Source organism: Myotis nattereri (assembly GCF_964212035.1).
Source record: "Myotis nattereri genome assembly, chromosome: 14".
Lineage (NCBI taxonomy): Eukaryota > Metazoa > Chordata > Mammalia > Chiroptera > Vespertilionidae > Myotis > Myotis nattereri.
This window is the reverse complement of record NC_138089.1, coordinates 36204614-36230508: the sequence shown is the minus strand read 5'-3', so window position 1 is coordinate 36230508 and position 25895 is coordinate 36204614. Positions and strand designations below refer to the sequence as shown.

At 39.8% G+C, this 25895-nt stretch overlaps 2 protein-coding genes across 2 annotated transcripts in view; both read left to right on the top strand.

Moving 5' to 3' along the window:
• Positions 1-11552, top strand: part of ACP3 (acid phosphatase 3) — a 41135-nt gene extending 29583 nt beyond the window's left edge. The window contains exons 10-11 of the mRNA XM_081106086.1: positions 1954-2123; positions 10938-11552. Of these exons, the coding sequence (XP_080962212.1) occupies positions 1954-2123; positions 10938-11056 (289 nt within the window). The 3' untranslated portion in view covers positions 11057-11552. The remainder of the gene's footprint in view (positions 1-1953; positions 2124-10937) is intronic.
• A 13961-nt stretch (positions 11553-25513) lies between these two features.
• On the top strand, positions 25514-25895 carry LOC308530144 (large ribosomal subunit protein eL34-like). The gene has a single exon (XM_081106619.1). The coding sequence runs from the start codon at positions 25528-25530 to the stop codon at positions 25879-25881; it is 354 nt and encodes a 117-aa protein (XP_080962745.1). The 5' UTR covers positions 25514-25527; the 3' UTR covers positions 25882-25895.

The window sequence follows — 25895 nt, the reverse complement described above, 5'->3', positions numbered from 1 at the left end:
CTAAATTAAAAATATTTTGTGCCATTCACATTTTATAAAACAATTATATCCAAACTTCTGTATGCATCTTAACTTCTCTTCACCACTAGAGCCAATTTTGAATCCCCTAAAACTGTTTACCAGCTATATTAACTAATAAGAGTAATTTTGGCTGCTGTAGAAATGAATCTTGAATTCTCAGAGGCTTACTTAATTCAATGGAGATTTATTTCTCAATCATTCATCTGACAGTTCAATGTAGATGTTCCTAGTCAGTAGGAGCCACAGGGTGATTCAGGGACCCAGGGTTCCATCTTTTGGACCTACAGTTTTTAAGAGTGCTGGGCTCATCTGCAGGCAGCTTGCAGAAAGGATCAAGAGGGTGGAGAAAGCAACCTGCTTATGAACTACCTCAGCCAGAAGGGGAACCTATCATTTCTACTTACATCCTACTGGCTAAAATTAGTCACTTGGTCCAACTGAAGTGCAAGGGGGTCTGGGAAATGTAGTCACTCCTCAGCTTTAACTCCGTTCTATGGAAAGAGAATCACAAATTTTGAATGACTTTGGGTCATCTTTGCCATATCATCTTTTTTTAAACTATTTTTTAAAATATGTTTTTATTGATTTTAGAGAAAGGAAAAGAGAGGGAGAGAGAGAGAAAAGTATTGATTGGCTGCCTCCTGTATGTATTCTGATGGGTACTGGACCCAATAACTGGGCATTTGCCCTAACTAGGAATTGAACCAGTGACCTTTCGTTGCACAGGATGAAGCTCAAGCAACTGAGTCAAACCGAACAGGGCTGCCATATCATCTTCAGATAAAAATCCTGTCACTGGAAATGTTGTCCCCAATAAAAGTACTCATTCCCATAATATTAGGGACGTTTTTAAAAACTTATAAGTGATTACATATTTGTTTATATGGCTTTTTAAAGTAATGTTTAAAGGCTTGTTTATAACAACATCCAAATGTGCAATTGTGAGGTTATTATACCCCACTCCCAAAGAAAAAAGAAAACACTAAATCCTATTTGAATTTCTCTCTGGCCTCTTTGGCAAATGACTTTCACAAGCACTTCATACTAGTTCTACTGAGATTGGTTTAGGACAATGCACCTTCCCCAAAAAGTACACTGTTTTTTGAAAACAAATATGGAGAGAACCCCCTTTAATATGAGAGAATGTAAGGATTTGAATATAAATCCTCACTTCGTCTTTCTGAGGTATAATTTTGATAAAGTGTTTGCTGTGTTCAAACACATATGTATTATTCAGTTCCATGTTTATGACCTGGTTAAGGAGAGGGGAGATAGATTCATTCAGAGGAAAGACTGAAGAATACTGAGGGATGAAAAGAAAGAAAAGGAAGGAGCAAATGAGAAACATAGAAGAAAAAAAAATAGGAGAAAGGAACCCCTATATCCCACCCCAATTCTTACTCAAAGGCTCATCAAATCACCCCCAACTCCTCCAACCATGGTCTTTCAGCTTCTTCTCTGATTAAGTATTCTGTTCTCCACCTCCTATGCCCCTGGTTATCTAACAAACCAACCCCCTCCCCCCATTCCCACCCTCTTTTTTTTTTAAGTGTTTTTTTTCTTTTTTTATTGCTTAAAGTATTACAAAGAGTATTACATATGTCTCCTTTTTTTCCCCCTGCCCTTGACAATTCCCTGGCCTCCCCTACCCCCCAGTGTCTTATGTCCATTGGTTATGCTTATATGCATGCATATAAGTCCTTCGGTTGATCTCTTACCCCCTCTCCTGCCCCCCCCATTCCCACCCTCTTGATCTGGCCCACCTCCACTATCTCCCCATTCTCACCCTTAAATTGGTTAAAATCTACTTATTCCCATACATTTTTCTACTAGTCCCTCAGCTGGTGGGTTACAGGCTAAGTAGACAGAAATTCCATGGCAGTTCAACAATACAAAACTAACAGAGCTCTCTCCTCTACCTTCCTCCGCCAGGGAGTACTTCGTGGAGATGTACTATCGGAATGAGACTCACCATGAGCCATATCCCCTCACGCTGCCAGGCTGCACCCCCAGCTGCCCACTGACGAAGTTTGCTGAGCTGGTTGCCCCTGTGATCCCCGAAGACTGGTCCACAGAGTGTAGAATCACGAGCAAACATCAAGGTACTAAGGACATTGGGCATTAGGGTGCATGCAGAGCCCTGCAGAAAGGGCAGAATGCCCTTCCTTAGGGTGGACGGTGCTTTGAGAATATAACATGACCATTACCCCCCATATTTAAAAGAAACAGGTTTTTGGTGATAATCATATGTTTCAGAGACCCCAATTTCAGGCAACTCCTACCTCTCTACCTGCCCCTGCCCCCACTTGCCATAAACCTGGACTTGATTTATCTCAGTGTTCATCTAAAAGGGCATCAATGCCTACATATAACCAGAGATAAGACTTCGATCAAAATTCCTGGAGCTCCCATGAGCTACATGATTGACCACATAGGACCTTTTGTTGTTTAAAGATTTCAAGATTTTATTTAAGCAGAATTAAATGAGGCTGTTCTTTAAGTGTCTGAAGTGGAAAAGGTTTCAAACAAATCTCGGTGACAGCAAAGACGGGAAGACTTTAATCCTAGGCTAATGGGCAAAGAACCAACTTACCCATTACTTCCAGCCTTCTCACAAGAAGCAAAGAAATGAGCTACAGTAGAGAGATCTGGAGAAGTAATCTACACCAGGAAACTGATCCTATCTTTCAATGTTTCTGTAAAAACGTATTGGGTGGCAGAGCTGAAAAATAAATACTCTTTGTATCCTTTGGCACGGGAAAATTCATGCTACTTTTGATGAAACCAAAAGCAATCTTGCCAGCAAACTTTTGCTGTACATAATGCATGTGTATATGTATGTATATATATATATCATAGCAAATAAGTAATTTGATGAGAACAAGATACTCAGGCCCAGCACATCGAGATGAGAGCCCTGCAGAGTGGAGTTGCTCTCGAAGCTCCATGGTAAGACATGTTGCATGTGGAGTTGACATAAGAGAGGAAGTATGATGCTGCAGTTTCAAACTGGAACAAAATTAGAAATGTCAGAATGTCTTGAATGCCTCCAAGATCTAAGCTTATTGGAATATTGAAAGTGTGGCTGTGATACCTGTTCTGATGACAAAAGCGACGTGTAAGGCTTTGGCCCTGGTTTCCGCAAAAAACCTAAGCACCCACAGGTCCTGCTGAAACTACTCACTTACGTAAGAAGAAATCATGTTCAAATGATGACTCTTTGGAGTCCTGTAGATCTGCCATGTGGTAGATGCAATGCATCTAGAGAACAGCGTGCTATGCCGTGCCTACTGCTAAAGATGAAATGGTTTCTAGAGATGGTTTCTACTGGGCGCCAGAGTCTAGAGCTAGGCCGTTCCCCCTCCCAGTTGGCCATGGGATGACTGACACAAGATACTGATTCACACACTTATTTGCATGATTTCTTTCCCAAGTAAATATGTGGCTTTGGGCATATCATCCAATTATTCTTTCTCCTCCATGCATGTAACTTTCCTCCAGAAGTGAGCTAAGTGTAAAATAGTGAATAAAGTCATTGTTAGGAAGTTCCATAACCATTACATTTTTATAATGGATGATGAAAAGTGTGTGTGTTTAATTATAATAAAATTCCCAAAGGACAGATTTTTAGGGACTTTTTTTGTTTTGTGGCTTTATTTTAATGTAACAGAAGGAAAAATATATAAAGTAAAATTATTTGACTGGCTTACATTAACATTATTCATTGAAAATGTATTTAGTTTGGACTGGACTACTTCAGATAAAGGCTAAGCTGATGGATGGCTCTGCTTCATCTATTTAGGATAAAACTTGCTAAGAAAACATCCTTGGGCAATTTATGATGTAGTAGGAATTAAAGAGATACTTATTACACAGAATAACAAGGGTTTATGTCTTATGACTACAAGGGTTGCTATGGGAACAAGAGCTACCTGGATTTCGAGGGAGGGAGGTAGTAAGGAGTGTCAGGGAGGCTTCTTGCAGGAAGTGACAACTGACCCATCTGAAGTCAGTGTGGATGGGGGTTTCTAACAATGTGGTACAAGGTACTTGAAAGGCATATATCAAATGTCCTAGTGGCTGGAAGCTGGAATGGATAGGGGAGTTACTCCCCAGAAGATTCCTAAGGGGCCAATTCTAAAGAAATAAAATGTCATCTCCACAATACCCAGGATTCTATTTTGTTCTCTGCTATATCTGCCCTGGGCACCTAGAAGTGCCTATGCCTGGCATGGATTGGTGCTCAATGAACATTTGCTCAGTGAGTGTATGCATTAGTTACCTTTCCTCCCTGAACCTACTCTTAGAATCCATCTTGACTGGCAGCAATACCAAGTAACCTGGGAGTGTTTTTTGACCCAACCCTCTCCTTCATCCTCCACAGCTAATCTGTCATCTCTTATCAAATCTACCTGTAGTATGTTTGTAAATATTTTCCTCAAAACACCACTATCAACAATTCAAGAGCCACATAGGATGAAATATAATTAAGCAGCAAAATATGTTAAGAAGAAGAAAACTCAGGGACTGGTGTGTTCAAGCAGATCAAGAGAGGAGCGTGTGCATTGCTCCCCAACTATGATTCAAAGACTTCATTTTGGTGGGTTGAAGTTGGTCATGGTGTCACAGCTGGAGCATTTTCACCACAGAAATCAGCATATTCCACAGATCAGTGTGTTATTGGTTTTTTTATTTTTGCTTTATGAGATCCAGTTACCAGCACACAACTGGTTTTAGCACATAGAAAGCTTGTTAAGAGTCTATGACATGAGGTGGTTTCTAACAAAGTGAATTTAATATTTGAACTTCTTTAAGTAAAAAAGGTTTGCATTTGTTCTATAGGGCCTCAAACAGTGATGGTAAGGGCAGCAGGGAAACATTTCAGAAAGACAGATTGTGTCTGTGTTAGGAAATTTCTGGGACTGGGAGTGTCCGTTGGGCTGGTGGTCACTTGCTTTGACGAGACACTGGAGAGCAAGGTGAAGCACCAAAGAGTATAGGGGTTGAATGGCTCCTTAATAGGGCATCCAAATTTAGCAAATAAAAGTACAAGATGCCAAGATAAATATAATTAATAGTTCTAGTAACTGAATTTTTATAACATATATATATTTAAAAGGCCAAATTAAGGACATGTAGGCTGTTCTGAGAAGCCCAATGCAGGAAGCAGGACAATGTCACTAAATAAGGACATGTTCTAGATATACAGAATGCCTGGCAACCCTACTCCTGAGGGCATTTCTACCCATGAAATCCTACTCATACCTGCAGGCAGTGTTTTCAGCTAGTAGGCCCAATTAATTTAATTCTCACATCAATTAAATTAACCAGAGCCTTTGCTGGAAAATTCATGATAAGTCTAAGTTCCATACTGTGTTACTTAAAAAAAATTCTTTTTTAGAAAATGCTTTGTTAATTCCCAAATTTTACTAACACAATCAGATCTTCACTAGCACTCTCCGAACCCTTACCTCAATCTCCACTCCAGTTATTTCATAGGAAGGAGATTCACTGGTAGGCAGTTCCAGTGTCCCCTAATAATACTTGAGAAGTTGAGACTCTATAGCACATATACACATGCCCGAGAGTCAACCATGAGCCTTGAAGGCAGGATCCATATTTTTTTTCCTCCATGAATCTCCAGGCAGTCTACAATGCCTAGAATCTGGTACCTTCAACCAATATTTGCTAATTGAATAAATGTTCAGTCGTCCATACCTAGCCTGGCTTCCTCATGGCCGGACCCAGATGTAAGAAGCGTGCACTCAGGTGTTTAATAAATAGAGGAAAGCTATGCATGAGCCTCAAATGTGACTGCCCGATAAAGATGCAGTCATGGACTATATATACATATGCATAGATCAACATGTCTGTGTTATTTGACCTCTTATTTCAGCATAGTCACCTTGGTATTCTCTTATTCTCCCATTGCTGTTTAGAGACTTGTTCAATGATATCCATCCCAGCACTTTTCCTACCTCAGAAATTAGGCCATCTGATTGTAATATTTTTTTCCCATCCTTGTTGCCATTATCATCAGTTTTCCCAAGACATGTCTCATCATTCATAAGAAGACATTGGAAACTTGCTTTGGTATATACCAACTCACACCTCATTTCCACGCCTGCCCTCAATCTAAGCAATTTGGACAGTCCTAACAATGCCCCACCTCATATTCTGCCCACCCTACCAATATCCAACCCTACATCAGATCAAACACACAGTTTCCCCATTCTGATCTGCTGAGTGAAGCTTAAGGCTGTTGTCACCATTTCAAACTGTGAGTGTTGAAATTTCTATTCCAACTGCAGCTGGGTCTTTCAACCCTGGTTGGTAAAGGTATTCACCCTTATGGGACTCTTTTCCTGTTTTCTACAGAAAGGCATTGTGTTGTGTGTGTTTTTCTGAAATTTCTAATTCTATCTTGGCTTCTTTAATTCTCATGATATGTCCTAAGAAGACCAAGATAATCCATTGAAAGCCCTTTTAACTTCTGTCACTACCTCAAAATACCTCAGTAGCTTGAACCTACCTTTACTGCTGTCCCTCTGAAAACATGTTCCTCCTTGAGTAACCTAATTCCTTTCCCTGTTCATATGGTCCCCAACACTTCAGTTTCCTTGGACCTCAATGAGTCTTTTAGCTTCATTTTCTTCCATAGAAGGCTCCATTCCTTCTACGATGAAAACAACCAAATCTTATCAGAGAATGCCCTCCAGTGCCTGTTCTATCTCATTCTCTTCAATCTTAATTTCCTCAAACGAGTAATTTGCACTCTCTAACTCTATTTCCTCATCTCCCTCTCCTGAACTATTCTGTAAAATGATCAACCGTCCTTCATGTTTTTAATCCTCACCCAAGGATACGTTTATTGATTTTTAGAGAGAAACATCCATGTGAGAAACATCAACTGGTTGCCTCCCATACACACCCCAATCCTTCATGTTTTTTGAAACTTCCTTTTTGAAAGCCATCAGTGCCTAATTCAGCAGCCTCTTTTCCTTCCCCTGACAACTTCACATATCCCCATTGTGCAGAGAAAAATACCGAACCTCAGAAAATCACATGCCACAAGTGGTAGGGTCCGGATTCAAGCCTAACACTTTCCAACACCGTATTTCTCTTATATCAAAGTTCCTTTCCATCCCACACTGTCTTGTGCACCATTTCCTTAGGGCAAATTCCAAAAAATGGGATTAGTGGGTCAAAGTACATGAATATTTAATAAGTAATAGATATTTATTGAATCCCTATTTATGTACTCAGTATGTCCCTATGTAGCAGGCATTAAGTTTGCTGAGGAAACAGCAGCAATACAAGACAATTGTCTCCTGTGTTCTTGTAGATCTGGGCAGGAAGGTGGGGAAGCAGGCAGGAGGAGAGGGAGACAGAATTAAACAAGCCCTAACTGAGCCGGGAAGTTTTGGGGTTTTTTAAAACACAAATTGGGCCATGTCACTTCCATATGTAATAATTGTTAATAATTTCCATTTGCCCCACGGCAAAGCAGACCTTCCAAAACCTGGATCCCAACCTACATATCTGGTCTCACCTCACCATAACCTATACTCCAGTCACATGCAACTGCTTATTATTTTCCCAAACATACTCTTGAGCTATTCATTCTATCTCCTGGCAAAATCTTATTTACCACACAGGCCCATTCAGATCTTATCATTTTCTCAGAAGACTTTCCAAACTCTCTTCCAAACAGAATACCTTGTGTCAATTGCAAGACAGGCATATACTTTGTGACTCTATTTTACTACGTATCACACTAACTCATAACTATCTATCCGATTATTCCACAAGGTATTGAATCTCCTCAAGAGGCGGGATCATAGAACCCCAGAACCTAACACACAGCTGGTCTGGCATATGGTGTGTGCTGTCTGCATGCCTAGGGAGGCATGAAGGAAAGAGGAAACACCCATTTCACTGAACCACAATGACAACATAGCCAAAAAAAACACTGAAAATGATTTCTGCCCTGGCTCAGTGGTTGAGTGTCGACCTATGAACCAGGAGGTCACAGTTCAATTCCCAGTCAGGACATATGGTTGTGGGCTCAATCCCCAGTTGGGGGTGAGGAATCCAATCAAAGATTCTCATCATTGATGTTTCTATCTCTCTCTCCCTTTCCATTCCTCCCTGAAATAAATAAAAATATATTTTAAAAAAGAAAATAATTTCCAAATATAGACAATCATGGACATTATTTTTAAGAATCATTAGTCTCTGCCTTCCTCATTTCCATTTAGTCCTTTCCTTCCTTCCTCAATTCCATTTAATTCCCTCCAACTTGACATTAACTCCATCCTCAATACTAATGGCACCCAACTCCCAGGTTCTAATTTTATTAATATTCACCTTCTCATGTTGCTAAGAGAATTCCTGTCATCATGAGAAAAGCGCTGGACTAATAGTCAGGAACCCAGGAGTTCTAGATCATCGATTCATTCCACAAATATTTATTGAGCACTTGCTATGGGGCAGGTACTGTTGTAAGTGCATTAGATACATTCATGAACAAAAGAGACAAAACTGTCTGCCTTCATGAAGCATACATTCTATTAGAGAGGGAAGAAGGATAGACAATAATAATAAACATGGTAAGAAAGTGAAGATCATTAGCACCAGACTGGAAATGGATCTGGGGAAAGGACATATAGATTACACCTTTGAATGAAACTCCTCCATGCGAAGATGAGATTTGAGAAGGAAGGTGATGCAGTGGCCTGATGCAGAGATATGTGAAAAGAGCATCCAGGCAATGATAACAATATAGCAAAGGCTGTAAGGGTGAGTGTGCCTGGCATGTTTGAGGATGGACAAGAAGGCCTGTGTGGCCAAAAGAGAGGAAGGAGAGGGACAGGAGAGGAAATCCAAGAGGTTAAAAAGCCAGGTGATGAAGAGTCTCATCAACTGTTTTCATCAGAGCTTGGGCTTTCATTCCTGTGAGAGGAGCATTCACTGTAGACTTTAAGTGAATTCCAATCCAAATTCAAATATCTGCTTTAACTTACGCTGATTTGACTTGAAGTCATTTGGCTGCTGGGTTAAAAACAGACTGATTGTAGGGAAGAAAGGATAGAAGCTAAGGAGCAAGACGGGAGGGCATTGTAGTAATCCAACCCCTCCGCCCCCCTGCCCCGCAATGATGGTGGCTCAAAGCAGGGTAGTGGCAGAGAAGGGGAGAAATCATTGGATTCCAGATAGTTTTTTACAGAAAGAACAGGATTTCCTGACTGGTTGGGTATAGGATGTGAGAGAAAGAGTCAAGGAAGACTCCAAGAGTTTTGGAGTGAGACACTAGGAGAAGGAGGTTTCCATCAACTGAAGTGGAGAGGCTGCTTGTGGGAGGAACAGATTTGGCAGGATGTTGGGGGTAGGGGTGAGCAGAGGTTGGGAGTGCAGTTTTGGAGTGCCTACTAGATGTCCAAGGGCATATGTCGAGGACACTGTTGGATATATGAGTCTTGAGTTTGGGGAAGATTTAAATTTGGAAGTTGTTAGTAAATAGATGGCTTTTAAAATTATACGACTGATAAGATCCTATGTATTCCAATCCAAATTCAAATATCTGCTTTAACTTAGCCAAATTATCTAATCTCTCCACTTCTCATTTTTATCATCTCTACAACGATAAAGTTAGGCTAAACAAATGATTTTCAACTGAGTTCCGTGGAACACTCACTAACTAGGGTTCTGTAGACAGAGCTTCCAGGATCAGAGATGTTTGCTCTCCCATTGCCTTTGCCAACACGCAATCCATATTTTTACAATGAAAATCAGACATACATTTAGATATTTATGACATGCACACTATATTTAACTAGGATGTATGTGTGGGTGGGGTTAGGATAACTTTCCAGGTGAAATAATGAATAGCATCTCATTTAAAACGACCCCATATACCTGTATCATGCCTGGTCAGCTGTCAAAGGGATATGTGTAAATAAAGGTACAGATTAATAGTAGTACACAGTTATCCTAAAAAATGCTTGCCCAGCTGGCATGGCTCAGTGGTTGAGCGTAGACCTATGAACCAGGAGGTCACGGTTCAATTCCCAGTCAGGGCACATGCCTGGGTTGTGGGCTCGATCCCCAGTGTGGGGCATGCAGGAGTGCAGGAGGCAGCCGATGAATGATTCTCTCTCATCATTGATGTTTCTATCTCCCTCTCTCTCCCTTCCTCTCTGAAATATATATATACATAACCTTCTTTAAAAAATGCTTTCCATAGTCAATCTGTGCTCAAGGTTTCCTCTCTAAAAGATATTTACCAAAAATCAAATGTTGAAAGATGATATTCCATTTCTTTTAAGTCCAATTAATGATTGAAGTTGAATATTCAGAAATTCCTTTGACCCTGAGACCATGAACAATTAATAATTTTAATTGTAGAAAAATACATGAAGCTAGTCCTGGAAGAGGACTTTAGAAATACTTCAGTCAATTGGCCTCCCTTTACAGTGGAGGAGTTGAGACACCAAGGTCAAAAATCCTACTGGAACTGGGACTTAGGTCATCTCCTGAGTCCTAGTCTATTGCTCTTTTTACCACACTATGCTGATTTCAAGGCTGCTTCAGAAATGCCACTGACATTTACAATTAAGGCAGAGCCCTGGCTGGTGTGGCTCAGTTGGTTGGGTGTCATCATGTGCACCCATGGGTTGCAAGTTCGATTCCCAGTCAGGGCACATGGCGGATTTGGGGGCTCAATCGCCAGTAGGGGTATGTAGTAGGCAACTGATGGACATTTCTGTCTCTCTCCCTGTGTCTCTTCCTCTCTCTCTGAAATCAATAAAAACATGATTTTTTTTAAAGGCAGACATCAACACTGATTGATTAGTAATCTTTATATTTTTCTAATCCATTAATTTTACATTAATGTTCTTCCTATTTTCCCACAGTCCTAAGGCTCGTCCTTGCCATTGCCTTTTGCCTGGTGTCTGGTATCCTAGTGGTGCTTCTATTTACCCTCGTCCGCCATGGGCCCTGCTGGCAGAGAGACTCCTATCGGGACATCTGAACAGACAGCTGAAGAGGGCGGACGTGCCAACCTTCTGTGAAGCAGCATCTCTCAGTGACACAGGATTGAAAGGACAGTTTCACTATGTGGGCGCAACCCTGCCCACACTCTTCCTTTTGAGTCTGCCTAGAGCAGAAACTCACAGTGAGTGACCCAGGGACAGCTGCTGGACTGACTGATGAATGAACACCCAGGTTGCTTGGTTCAGTCTCATTGCAGTGCGGGCTTCTCATTCAGCTAGGAAGAAGTTCTCTGCAAATGACAGTTGTATTCTCTGGCACAGATGTCCAGACAGAAACAAGAAGTCAAACTCCAATCAACCTGTAGCCTGCAAAGATCAAAAGGTTACAAGGTGTGGCAAAGACATAGATTAAAGAGGCCTGGATAATGGAAGGGGGGATTAGATTAGCAGTAGAATTATATAGGATGATTCTTAAAAAAATAAGACCCAATCAGAAGGTTTAATAAATTTGGTTGTGTGTTTTTGTTTTTTTTCAGCCACTAAGTAGGTTTAATACAAATGCACACACACACACACTCTGGAAAAGAAACTCCTATCCAGTGTTTGATAGCCAACACATACATATACATATCTATATTGAAAATGCCTATATTTGATTATCAGAAACTGTAATATCAACTACTTTAGTTGTAGCTCAGATCATTTCCCCCATAATTTTTATAATGGGGAATAACTAGAAAATCTACGTACCCCTGGTTCTTTTTTTTTTTTTTTTTTTTACCTCAACTATCAGAGCTCAATATTTTTATTTTTATTTTATTTTTTTTAAAAAATATATTTTATTGATTTTTTACAGAGAGGAAGGGAGAGAGATAGAGAGCTAGAAACATCGATGAGAGAGAAACATCGATCAGCCGCCTCCTGCACATCTCCCACTGGGGATATGCCCGCAACCCAGGCACACACCCCCGACCGGAATCGAACCTGGGACCCCTCAGTCCGCAGACCGACGCTCCATCCACTGAGCCAAACCGGTTTCGGCAAAGAGCTCAATATTTTTAAAGATCTGATTTCTTTATTTCATTTTAAAATTCAGAGATTTCACTTTGACAAGCGCTATTCATAGCCATGGTGAAATGATAATGTATTTTAATTGCTGCAAATAGAGCTGAATTTCTCAAGTGGTGAGGTAGATAGAAAAGAAGACTGAAGGATGATGACCGACTGCCTCAGCTCTGTGCCAGCTTTACGCCAAGTTGGAACAAATGTTTTAAAATATAAAACCTTGGCTTCATAATCTAGAAATGAAGAGTCCTGACTCTTCACAGAAGTCACATCTAGTTCTCGTGGTCTATGAACAATGTGTTTTTTCATTTTGTACTCTGGATTGGTCATTGTCCAAGCAAACACTTCCATGAATGGTACCGTTGTAGTAAGCCTGAAATTTATTCTTAACAATTATATTCTGCATTGAGCTTCACCCAACCAGTTGGTGGAAAATTTGATTTCCTTCATTAGTAGCGTTCTTCACCTCCTCGGGTTCAACTAAAAGTCCCAGAGTGTACCTAGTGGAAAGAGTCAGATGAGGGTCCAGTAGATTGCTGTCCACACTGGTCTCCAATCAGCTCACTTCCACTCCCTCGTGGTGCTCTGAAGGTAGGGCATCGGTGCCATGACTCCCAAGGTTGTGAACACACTTGGAGCTCATCAGCCTGGCATTGTCCAGTCCCCTCCTGGGGTGTTACCTGCAGGCAGTGCTGGGATCTCCTGCCAGCATAGAACCCGCTGCCCCCAGAACCCTACCCCATCTTTTAGTCTCAGAAACCTTCCTCTCCCCTTGGATTCCACAGCTTCCACCTGTTAAACTCCAAGCACTTACCTCTCCTCCTCAATTTCTGCTTAATTCTCACTGAGCTATGGCTATTGCAAACAGAAGCCTGAGAAGTTGTCTTCTCTTGCCAGGCACTTGCTGATTTCTGTGGGAACACAGGAGGCACATAGGCAAGAAACACAAGATTTGACTACGTTCTCAGCTTGGGGAAAGGCAAAACATGTATAGCAGCAAGAAGAAAGAGCACATTTCTGTCTCCACAAAGTAGCCAGCCATATCAGTAGGGAAGTCACAATATCCTACGGTAATAAGTGACGAGACTTTAAAATAGTAGTATGAACAGAACCGCAAGTCATGGATTTTCTCACTCATTCATCCAACATCTATGGAAGACCTACTGTTTGCTCATCTCTGGCCTAGATGCTAAATTGTCCATCCCTAATTGTTTATTAAGGTGTTTGGCCCCAACAACTATCTTATACAGGGTTGACAGAATGTGAAAGTAAAAGCTTCCACCCCTTTTCTTCATATCTTTTCTTACCATAAGTGGCTAAAAGGACCTCTAATTACTATTGTTCTGAGAGATTTTTAACATCCTCCTGTTCTCTTCCTCTACCATCTCTTGACTACTGTAAAGAAAGTTCTTACTCCCAACTTAGCTGTTACTTTTACCTTCCACAGAACTATGCTGTTGATCAATGCTGTCATTGTTTTTTCATACTTCATGGCAGAACTCCCATGTGACAAATGAAAATTCAAAGTGACAAATGATCTATAGTGATAAAGCAAAGAGCACAAATGTACTGTAACATTCCTCAGGAAATAAGTTAATCATCCAATTTCCGTAGGAAATTATCTCTACTGATAAAAGGACTTTTTCAGATGGGTCAGGAAAGATGGGTCCAGTTGACACGATGATAAATATTGTATGAAAAACAATTGCTAGGGTTGAGATAAGCTCTGCTCTGAAATGTACTCCCCACATTTGAACCACTGGAGAGGCCTTTGAGCAGAATTAGAATATTACAATAATTACTGTATCAATGTAGGGACATTCCCTGCCATAAAAATTATCAGCAATGTATATGTAGGAAAGTTCTAAGGAAGCGTTGAGGTAGAATATTCCTAGCTAGAATGGTATTGCATAAAGAAAGTATTAAGAGAACATGATTACAAAAAGAATAATTGGAGGAGTACAAGCATTAGAGACAAACATTTTACTGGAAGTCATTCAAACAAGAAAACTTTTTAATATTAAAACTGGCATTTTTTTCTCCTGATCACGTTCCCTATTCTCTCAACGTTCTGTTTTCTGCCTTGTTCTAATATTGTTGTCATTGATTCTCTCTTCATAGCCGGGGGGGGGGGGGGGGGGGGGGGGGACACGGACGGGGATTTCTTGGTATATACAATAAAGGAGTAATAGAAATATAATGCAAGCCACAAATACATATGGGATTTCAAATTTCCAAAAGGTAAAAATAATGAAATTAATTCTAATAAAATTTATTTAACCAGTGCATCTAAACTATCACTTCAACGTATAATCATTATTTTAAAAGTTTATTAATGAGGCATTTTACAGTTTTTTTGATACTAAGTATTTGAAATCTGATGAGTGTTGCACCCTCACAGCACATCTCAATTTGGACTAGGCACATATCAAGTCTCAACAGCCACATGTGGCCAGTGGCTGCCATATTGGGCAGTACCACTTTAGACCATTAGATGGCAATCCTTTGAAGCCGAGGGAATGTATTTGTTATAATTTGTAAAATCCACTTTCAGGTTACTGTGAAAAAATAAAAGTCAAATGTTTATGTCTATCTCTTACTATTTTTGCATGTTTGCTGAATCAATAAAAGATTTTTCTGAAATGTTTTGTGTTTTTTTTTGTAAACTTGCCTTGCCTACTATACTTTAGAGAAAATAGACTTTTCCTAAAACTACCCTAAACTAAATGGACAAGTTCCTTTTCTTATCAAATAGTTTAAGAAAAAAAATGACATCATGCTTAGAAAATAAGTACTGCCAGATTTGGGGGGAAGGGTGTCTTTTAAAGTAATTTTAATACAATTACAAGTGATTGTATTCAAAACAAACATAAGTGCAGATAATATAGAAGAGTATAAAATACAGAGTAAAAGATCTTCCTACCCACTTCCAATCATCGGAGGCAGTGCTGTCAACAACATCTGCTCTTTGTTCCCCTGTGAGTAGCATGAATTTTATGAACTACACTTATACCTTTATTTTCTGAAATTTTACATCTTTCACTGTTCGTATAACCCATATTGCCCTCTTTCTTGTATTCTTTTTTTAATTTTATTGATGTAAATTTTAAAGGATACATGAGTATGAAATATGTCTATATTTTCCCCTCTTACCTGTCAATTGGCTAGATATAACACTTTTCAGGTTGAAAATCACTTCCCTCTAGAATTTGAATTCAGTATTCTGTTGACATCAAGCATATAGGACTACTGATGACAAATCTGTTATCAGTCTGATTCTCATTCCAATGTAAGTAATCTGCTGTTGTCTGTTTTATTTTATGTATGAGTGTATACACTTACGTTCATGTGTATATATTGCTGAGTCTTTTAAGATATTCTTTTTAATCTTGAAGTTCTGGAATTTTGCTAGAATATATTTAGGCATAGGTATTTGTTTGTTTGTTTGTTTTGTCTAATCCTGTATGGCTTACATGTGTCTTTGACTCAAGAAAATTGTGTTCTGGAACTTGAATTTCCTGACTCTATCCTTTTTGCCTCCATCTTTTTCCTCATATCTTCCTACATCCTAAGAAATACCTTTTCCTAGAACACCATCTTGGTCTTTAGCAAATCTATTTTAATGTTTTCCCCAGGAATTCTTTCCTACCTATTGCTTTTTTTTCATAGCAGCCTCTTCGTATCTTATGAATGCAATCTATTCTTGAATATCTTTAAGGACACTACTAAGAATTTTTTAAAGTTCTCCTGTACTCACTAAATTTTCTCTGGGCTCAGTTGTTTGAATTTATTAACCTTGAACCGTTTCTTTCATGCCCTCATTTTTTCTCAAATTCATATGAATTATAATCCACAAATGAAGAACCTTGTGGGTTAATTGGAATGGCCAGTGTTTGTTTCCCTTTTAGCTCTGTATATCTGTTTCCCAAGAAACACCTTCTTGAATAACTGCTTTAAAATTCTCTTATGCTAATTATAATATCTTGGTCATCTAAGGACTGATCTTAATTGTCTTTTCTCCTAAGTATGGGCTATGATTTTCTGTTTGTATATAGAATAATTTTGGATTGTCTTAGACATTGTGAATGAGATATTTTAAGATTGGATTTTATTGTGTTCCTCTAGAAATTTGTGTGTGTGTGTGTGTGTGTGTGTGTGTTTGTTTTTTGTAAGCAGTCAGTTAAGTTGGCTGAACTCAAACTGCAAACTGTCTCCCCTGAAGAGGGAAGCAGCTCAAATCTCAGTTCAGTTCTTTTAACCTAAATTAGGCTGCTTGAAGCCTTCCCTGTGTATGCTTAGTCAAGTTGTGGGGGTCAACCACAGAGTTTGTATATAGTTTTCCTCTCTGGCTTTCAATTTTGGGGGATTTTCTTCTCACTTTTAGAGGCTGTAGATGCCTTCAAACTCTGTCCTCTAGTACTTCAAACTAGTAAAACTATGGATTCCCCCCCCCCCCGCCCCCACACACACACACGTTAGCTATTTCATCCCCACTCTCTGCTGCATCATGGCACAAACCTGAATATGCCTGCAGGCTAAGAGCCAGAAAAAATAAAAATCACCCTTTTATCCAATTGTTGATTCCCCTCTAGTATCTGCCTGCTTTTGATCACTTCCAAGTACCTTCAATTAGATGTATTTTGCCCAGAGTTTATAGTTGTCATCTGTGGAAGTAAGTCTCATAGGAGGCACATAACGATTATTGGAAGTGGATGCTCTCACTTGAATGGGAAGGGCTGATTGGAGGTTCTGTATAAGGGTGGGTTATATAGCATCAGGTGCCCAGTGGTGTTTGTGGGCAGAAAGTGGTATGTCAGCTAGGGACACATCAAAAACTGAAGGGACTTTACTCTTGGCTGGAGTGAGTGTTTCTGTATATGTATCTTCTGAGTGGAGTGACCTTAACTTTTATAAAATTTCCCTTCATGTCTGTGACGTAATTCCTGCATTTCCTCAACATCTGCTCTGGGTACAGCAGCCACACCAGGCCTGCCTCTCCTTTTCCTTCTTCTTTTCCAAACACTTGTGAGGTTGAGGAAAGACTCAACCACTAGTTTGCAGGTATAATCTGACACCTACTGTCCATAAATGGTCTTTGCATGCTTGCTTTTCATAGTTGAAAAATATGACTCAAAATACAAATTATATTTTAGTGTTTCCTATGAATGAAAGAAATAGCAAATCTGGGTTCTTTTACCCACAATCCAATGATCTGCCTCCTTCGTTCTAAACCTCATATCTAGCTAAAATGCACTATCACTATTTCCTTAATATTGGGCCAGAACTTGAGCTTTCATTATATCAATCAAACACTGGTGTTATTTATTACCTATATACAGTTTGAGGTTCAATTAAGGCCTCCAGCTGTTGCCTGGGGGGGAAACACAACTTTTCCTCATCCAAATTTAAATTCTGTGGTCACAAATGCAGAAGAGAAGATAGAAAAAAGGTAGACCAAGACTTTGCAATTTCATTTCTCTTTTCCTGGAAACTGTTGCCCCCCCCCCCCCCCCACACACACACACACATCTTCCCCAGGTTCCAACATTCAGATCTCAACTTAAACGTCACTTCCAAGAGAGCCTTTCTGCCCTCCCTACACCCTACCCTGTTTTTACTTCTTCACAGCACTTATCTGTAACTGAAACTATTTGACTCATCTATTTTTCAAGGTGTCTATTGTCCTTCTCCCCCACACCGCCCCTCTCCTCCTGCCAGAGGTAAGGACCATTTCCTTATTCACTGCTACATTCTCAATACTTAGAACAGGGCCTGATACATAATATTAGTTTAAAAAATCTAATAGATACAATTATTTTGTGACATCAGTCACCTGCCCGCCTAGAGATTGTTTGGTTTGGTCTTAGAAAAGTCTGCATCATGAATGCTCACCTCAAGCATCCCTGAACTACAGGGACCTTCTGAGTCGGCAGCACTGAGCTGGGAAGAATTTTATGAGCTTCCCATCCTGGGAGTCCTCAAGGGTATTTTTTTGTTGTTGTAATTGCTGAAGGAAAGTTCTATATAACAAAAGGCTAATATGCAAATTGTCCCCTCAAAAGGGAGTTCGACCAGCGGGCGGGATTGGCTGGCCGGGGGTTGGGGCCGTGGGCAGTTGGCCAGCCAACAGCCCAGGGCCCCAACACCCAGTCAGCCCCGCCCCCGATCAGCCCCCAACCCCACCCCAATTAGGGGTCGGGCTAACCAGCCAACTGTCCCCCAACCCTGCCCCTCTCCACAGCCGCTCCATCTGAGCCTGGGGGCGGGCCAGCCAGTCCCCACCCATGCATGAATTGGTGCACCAGGCCTCTAGCATTTATATAACTATGTTGGATTAATGGCAAATTTGATATTCTGAGATCTAATAGGAATATTAATATGACCCTCAGAAACTTGGAATCTGATCCCCAGATTCAGAGGAACTCTGGAAGTAATTATTCCCAGAATTTCAGTTATAGGAAAGATGGAGTATGCACACTCCACACCTTCTCTCCTAATGAATATAATCATGACCCCTGGACAGAAGGCATGGGGAAAGAGAATACTTTTTAGTCTGAAAAGTAAATAACAATAGGTAGATTGGGAAAGAACATCAGAATTTTGAATACCACCAAACTCAAATATATAAATATTAACCTTAATGTATATGATCTGAACATACTCATTTAAAAACAAGAATTATCAGAATGGATAAGAAAATATAACCCAACTTTATGCCATCTACAAGAAACTCAGTTCAAATATGATGTACATCGATTAAAAGTAAAATGAGAGAAAAGTATATAGGAGAGTATATATCCCATATCAAGCAAGTATCACATCATTCATCTGTACATTCATCAATTTTTTTGAAAATATAATAGGCTTAAGACATTATGCTGAACATTTCAAGGTACTAACTCATCGTCCTAAGAGCCATATTTAAGAATTAATTATATTAATCAGGAGAATAGATAATGGTACCTGGATCAGAGGGACAGGTAGAAACAGGGAAAAACACACCCTACAATCCAAATCTTGAGGTAGCTTTTGATCCATAAAGGCAAAGTTTCCACCCATTCACTCAGATTTCCAAGCAAAGTAGTTGGTGGAAATAAAATGGGAAGAGCAAAAACAGTTGAATAAAGGATATAATATCTTTTATTGGGTTGTATACTCTTCTTTTAAATAAGCACAATTAACAAAACCAAAGTAGAATATACACTAATCCACTATCATCGCCTGGAAAATAATATTCTAATTGGGAAAGAAGTTAAGACAAGGTTAGACATTCTAACTGCCGGGGGGGGGGGGGGGGGGAGGGGGGGACGGGCGGGGGAGGAGAGAGGGTATTACATGTATTTTCTATTCTATTTTTGTTAAACCTAATCTTTTCTTTAATGTAGCATTGTTTTTTTATCTTTTCTACCCATCCCATGCTGATCCAGGGACCGTCATCTGGTTTTCTGACTAATATCATGCACTTTTAAACGTGTCTTTCAAGATTATGAGTTAGTTCCTCAAAATGTGCAGAACATAAAATCATGCCTTAAACTTAGATTTTCAATAATATTTGATGAATGCATAAATGAATATGATATTTATTTGATGTGATACATGCTTACTTCCCTATTGGGATTTGTAGATTCCAGCAACATTAAGTAATATATTGCTACAATCCTGGAAGAAGAATAGAAAACATTTCCAGAGTACTTATTACATGCCATACACTGTTCTAAGTACTTCATGAATATAAACTGGCTTATAATTTCAATCAAACATGAAAGATATTATTACTAGCCATGCTTTTCAGATGAGGAAGTGGAAGCATAGAGAGGTTTGATCACTTGCCAGACCCAAAAGACTGAATATTAAATGATTCCATTTATATGGAATGCTAGAAAGAACAAATCCATAGAGACAGAAAGCAAATCAGAAGTTGCCCGAGGCTGGAGTAAGAACAGTGTTATCAGAGCAGTGCTTAGAAAAAAGTAAGTACTCAATAAGGATCAGCTGCTGATATTATGTAGGATTGTTTGCCAGAAAGGTATACAACTGAACCTAAGCAATGCCCATCATGAACCCTCTGTCCTCCATTAAACTTGATACTTCTCAACCCATATCATGCTCTTTTTCAATGCAACTGAATATAATCTTTTTTCCTATGTGACTTTAAACTTGTTTCCAACAGTGATTATTTATATTAAATTTCTCAGGATTCTTTTATGCTGTTGGAAATTCTTTGATCTTTAACATGTTTTGAAGCACTTTCTTGCTTTTGGAGAGAGTTAAAAGGAAAAAAACCCACCATCTTCATTTCTGGAGATAAAAACTATAAAATAAAAGGAATGCGAAATGATCAAGTGAGACAGCCGAGTCCAACTGCAAGTAGCCTGAAGATCTGGGATAAAACATGACTAGAGGCTATTGCCATTAAAGGAATAAGAAATTTAGGTCACAAGATTGAAACTAAAGGAATCAACACCAGAATTGGGGGTAGCTATTCACATGAAATCTTTCCAGACATTACTCATGTGTTTATTGTCGAGTAAGACTTCCTCCACGTTCTGTGTGGAGTAGGGTTCGGTATCTGAAAGAGGAGCAGCACAACAAATGAGAGAAAAAGACACGAGATAATTTTGCAGTATTGGGGGACCAGGCGGACAAGTCCCTAAAGACTTCTACCTGTGCTCAGGCCTCACCAAGCTTTTATTGATCTGGGATGCACCCATAGCATAGCCCTTAGGCAGGTGACCCCCTAGTAACAAGCAGACTAGCCCATCAGCAAGGATTTACATAATAATAAATGGGAGAGTAGATTCAGCTACCACTGTCTGGACAAACAGAGGTGGCGCCTAGCTCTGAGCTTTGCTAGGGCTCCAAAGGCACCCAGCCTTTGGGGGGGTTTCGGGGAGTTCTCTGTCTATGCTTATCAGATAGTGAAGGCAATAAACATTTTCCCACAGTTTATGTACTTTATTTTTGTTACATGTGGCATATAGAATATAGAATAATAAATTACACGTATTAGACATCTTGCATATACATATTACAAAATACAACTGTAGAAATACTCTAAACAATAAGGAAGGCTACAATTTACTGCAGAAAAAGAAATAAACAACTATAGCAAATTGAATTTAAAAAAGTCAAGAGATATTCCTGCACATTATTTGAAATGATCTGTAGCCAAGGATGTTCATTCCAGCCTTGTTTGTAAAAGTAAAAGATTGGAAAGAACCTAAATGTCAACATAAATGTCTTCTAATAGGAGAAAAGTCTAAGTACATTTCATCTATACAATGAAATAATTTTCAGCTTTCACAAGAATGAGGCAAATTATACAGACCAATTTCAAAGATATATTGTTAATAAGAAGTGTAAGATATTGAACTAGGAAATTATAGTTTACTGCCACTTATGTAAAAATCAACTATATATACAAACATGTATATATACGTATATAGGTGTATATGGATATATGCATGTGTGTGTATGTGTGTATGTACCTATATACACAAATATATCCATTATTCATATATATGATGTATGCATATAAGGTATTCTGAATAATAGAACAGTTGATGCTTTCTAATTCTCATTCTTGTAATACCAAAGAGTAGCTGGGATTAAAAAAACACAAAGAAAATTTTAAGTGCTATCAGTTTTAAGTGTTATTTTTTAGGGGTCTGTATTTAGCCTTACTGGTACTTCAATGAAACAAATGATAACTCCAATATTAGTACTAATATTTGCAGCAGCATTTGCTGAGCTATTGCTATGTCCCAGGTACTTTTTCATGCACTTTTGAAGTACACAGAAATCCTCCCAATAACTCTATAAAATGCGTATTTACTTTTGATCATTTTAAGATGAGGTAGCTGAGGCACAGAGAGACTAAGTCACTTGCCTAACTCTCTCCCTCTCTTAAGCGAAGTGGGGATAGTGACTGTGTTCTTCAGTCATCAAGGACAACAGACAGCCAGTACCATTTTTACCATCAAACTTCTTGTCTTAAATCAGCAGGACCCCTGCCAGGATAAATTTCTTGGTCACACTGAATACAGCATTTGATATGCCTGCCTCACCCTACCTCAGACAGCTTTACTGAGAACTGGGAGGTGAACATTTGTGAAATGCATTAACAACTCAAAGGAAAATGAAATGCATTCTATGATTCTAAAATACATAAGGCAGACAAGGTCTTACAATCTCAATACAGGTGATATTACCATGTACGTGTCTGGTATTTGTAAAACAAGAAAAATCCCTTTTCTATTTGGAACTCATGCATTTTTAGGAAAGCTAGTTCCCTTTCTAAATTAAATCTAGAGAAACCACCAATTGAGGGAAAATTGCAGAAGATATTCCTGAGAGGTCCTGGGCACAAAAGAGACAATAAGGAGTGACTAAAGAAACAGAAAAAGATGCAAACATTTATAGCTCCCACTGACAACCATCAATCACCCTCTCTCTATTCTATCTCTATCTCTATTTCTATCTCTATCTCTATCTCTATCTCTAGCTCTCCAAGCCAAACTGTTCCACAGCCCCTCTACTTTCTTTTTTTATTATTATTAATCCTCACTCAAGGATATTTTTTTCCATTAATTTTTAGAGTGGAAGGGAGGGGGAGAGAAAAAACATTGATGTGAAAGAGACACATCCATATATTGCCTCCCATGTGCACCCAGGCTGGTGCTGGGGACCAAGCCTGCAACTGAGGTAGGTGCCTTGACTAGAATCGAACCCTGGAACCTTCAGTTCTCAGGCCAATGCTCCAACCACTGCGCCAAACTGGCTAAGGCTCATAGCCTTCTACTTTTAATAAGGACAGGGCTGGCTCAGAACAGGCATAATTTTGAAAATTATAAAATATCATAATGCTGATATGTCTTTTATGGGAGATTATCAAAACATTTAGGTAAAATGTTTTGATAAGAAAAGAAGAAATTAACAACCTCCTTATTCTGAGCAAACGTCTTGCCTAGAGTATTGGAGGTTTTGCCCTTTGTTTTTGGACTCAGACTCCCTCTCCTGTAAAACCTGGGCTTGTGAAATATGAAGCATGGTTATTTTAGCAAACCATAAGCAAAAAAATGGTAGACGATGTTGTGAGAGGGCATTGGGACTTGCTCTGTGAAGGCCTTTCTCAGCACAGTCAGCTCTGAACTGTGAGCCAGAGCACTGCCTACGGCAACAGGAAGGTCCCAAGGCATAAACATCTTTCCTCTCTAAATAGTGCAGCTCATGAAGAGAGTTGTAGTGAGCAGAACAGAGTCAGAAGTGAAGAGCTGGGATAAAGACATTTATTGTATCGATTTTTATGAATTCTGCTGTTAAGCCTTTACTCAGAGAGATGGGCCACGTTTTTGGACTGGCTAACTTAAAACTTCATGATGCCTGAAAAGGGAGAAAACACCTCCCGTTTTTGTTTTTTTGTTTTTTTTTGGGGGGGGGGGTAAGGGGTGGTTTTGGCAATAGAAATAGAAATGTCAGCAAAAGGTATTGGTTTGTTTTCTTTGTTCTTTTTATCAGCAAAGCCAGTGTGTGGCTATTGTTTGCTGGCCTAACAAAAATGAAATCAAGGCTTTCACCGAACAGCCTTCTATTCTTCTGCCAAGTGCTGAATCAGCAGTCCAGCTTCTGCAACAGCTTGCTTTAATGATCCGAGACAGCTTCTGTTGGAGTCTTGCACAGAGTCACAACGAGGAAAGGGGAGTAGCAGAAACCAGAAAGGTAGAGAAACTGACTTGGCACTTTGAAGACTATTTGGGCTGGTGTCAAATCAGTTCCTCAGGGAGGCACGACTGGAATTATTTATTAGCTTCCTACTTCATGTTTTGCAGTTATTTCATTTGTTATCATATGAATTGATGCTTTATAAAATCCTCATCCTTCCCATTCAGCGGAATGCATTTGGCCATTCTCAATACATCCTTTTACTATCTTCATAACCTCTTTGGAAATTTTGACTTGTTGGTTCTTAAGATTGTGGTGACTCTGCCTAACAAGTATAGTCAGGGTTTCAAATTAGATAAGCAGCCCCCAATCCAGAGGCTTGTTGGGCTCTGGGGGTGGTACATGGTTCACTCTGGCCCCTTAAATGGGAGAACTGAAGTTCACCTCTCACAGTCGAAGCTGCTAGAAGCTTGAGTGAGCCCCCAGGACTATGAGTTAACAGTGGTGATTCATCGTAACCGTTAAGGCATTCTGAGCTGGAGGGAATCAAACTTCCTTTGGGACATTCAAGTCACCACCCACCCTGTCTAGTTTGTGGCACTGGGTTTGCCATCTTCCAGGAAACCTGCAGTGGGAGAGATATTCGAGATCACAGTCACAAAGGGACAGCAGCAAGGAATGGCCGGCTGCCTTTTTCAACAAAAACCATTCTAACAGTCTGACACTGGATAATCAAAATGCCACTCAAGGCAACATAGACTCTGACAAAGAACATTAATTAGGGTGCTTTTGTGATGAATGTTGGGTGAGTAATGAATGGACTATGTATGAGGCCTCTTTAACCCTGTTGATGGGTGAATGCCTTTTGGTCATCTTTTATATAAAAGGCTCCTTGAGTAAAGTTGAGGAGTGATAAAAAATGAAACAAAAAGCGGAAGAGAGAGAGAGAGAAAGAGAGAGAGAGAGAGAGATCAATTAAACATGTCTGAGATAAAGCCAGTTATTTTATTTGGGTCATCTCCACTGCTAACTGCCCATGTGTAATATATCTGTCTGCTCTCACTTAAAATATTGGGAGATTTTTCCCAATGTTGAGCTGGCTTTCCCCCATTTTCCAAGATATCTTTTACCAAATGGAGGAACAGGTGGAGTTAAGGAGTGAAACCAAGGGAAACCAAGGAAAGAGTCACCAGCTTCCAGGACCTGGTTTCTTAATCTTCTGATACCATATAGACTTGGACTCTGGGAAGAAGTCAGCTGACAATGTAATAAGTTAAACACTAAGAGACAGACACTTTACTTTTACGAAAAGAAAAGTTTGCCCTGGCCAGTGTGGCTCAGTTGGTTGGAGCGTGCTGTCCCGTGTACCACAAGGCTGAGGGTTCCATTCCGGTCAGGGCACAGCCTAGGTTCAGGTTTGATCAGGTTTGATCCCTGGTCGGGTCGAGTAAGGGAGGCAACCAATCGATACATGACCTTTCTACTCTCCACCCTACGCAGTTTAATTTCAGTTGATTTCGTATTGTTTTGCAGTTTCACTTCCCCCTTGTGATTTATCTGATTTCATAGAAACAGGCTATTTACTTTCCATTTCTGTTACTCACGATGTAGGCCAGAAATGGGCTGGAAATGAGGGAGACTGCAGATGAGGCTAAGCCATCTTTCTGATTTTTAAAATTACAGACACATGGTGTTTTTGGAGGAGTCACTTTATCTATAGGTTAAATTTTAATAAAAAGATAATCAGTAGCTCTTCCGGGGATGGTGACTTCTGGAATTCACCATGGTCCAGCGTTTGACATACCGGCCGAGGCTGTCCTACAACACAGCCTCCAACAAAACCAGGCTGTCCCGAACCCCTGGTAACAGGATTGTTTACCTTTATACCAAGAAGGTTGGGAAGGCACCCAAGTCTGCGTGTGGCGTGTGCCCAGGCCGACTGCGCGGAGTGCGTGCTGTGAGACCTAAAGTTCTAATGAGGTTGTCTAAGACGAAAAAACACGTCAGCAGGGCCTACGGTGGATCCATGTGTGCTAAATGTGTCCGCGACAGGATCAAGCGTGCTTTCCTTATTGAGGAGCAGAAAATTGTTGTGAAAGTGTTGAAGGCACAAGCACAGAGTCAGAAAGCCAAATAAATTTAAAAATGAAG

Excerpts from the sequence above, each read along its gene's own strand:
- LOC308530144 (XM_081106619.1), top strand. The coding sequence starts at position 25,528 with ATGGTCCAGCGTTTGACATACCGGCCGAGGCTGTCCTACAACACAGCC.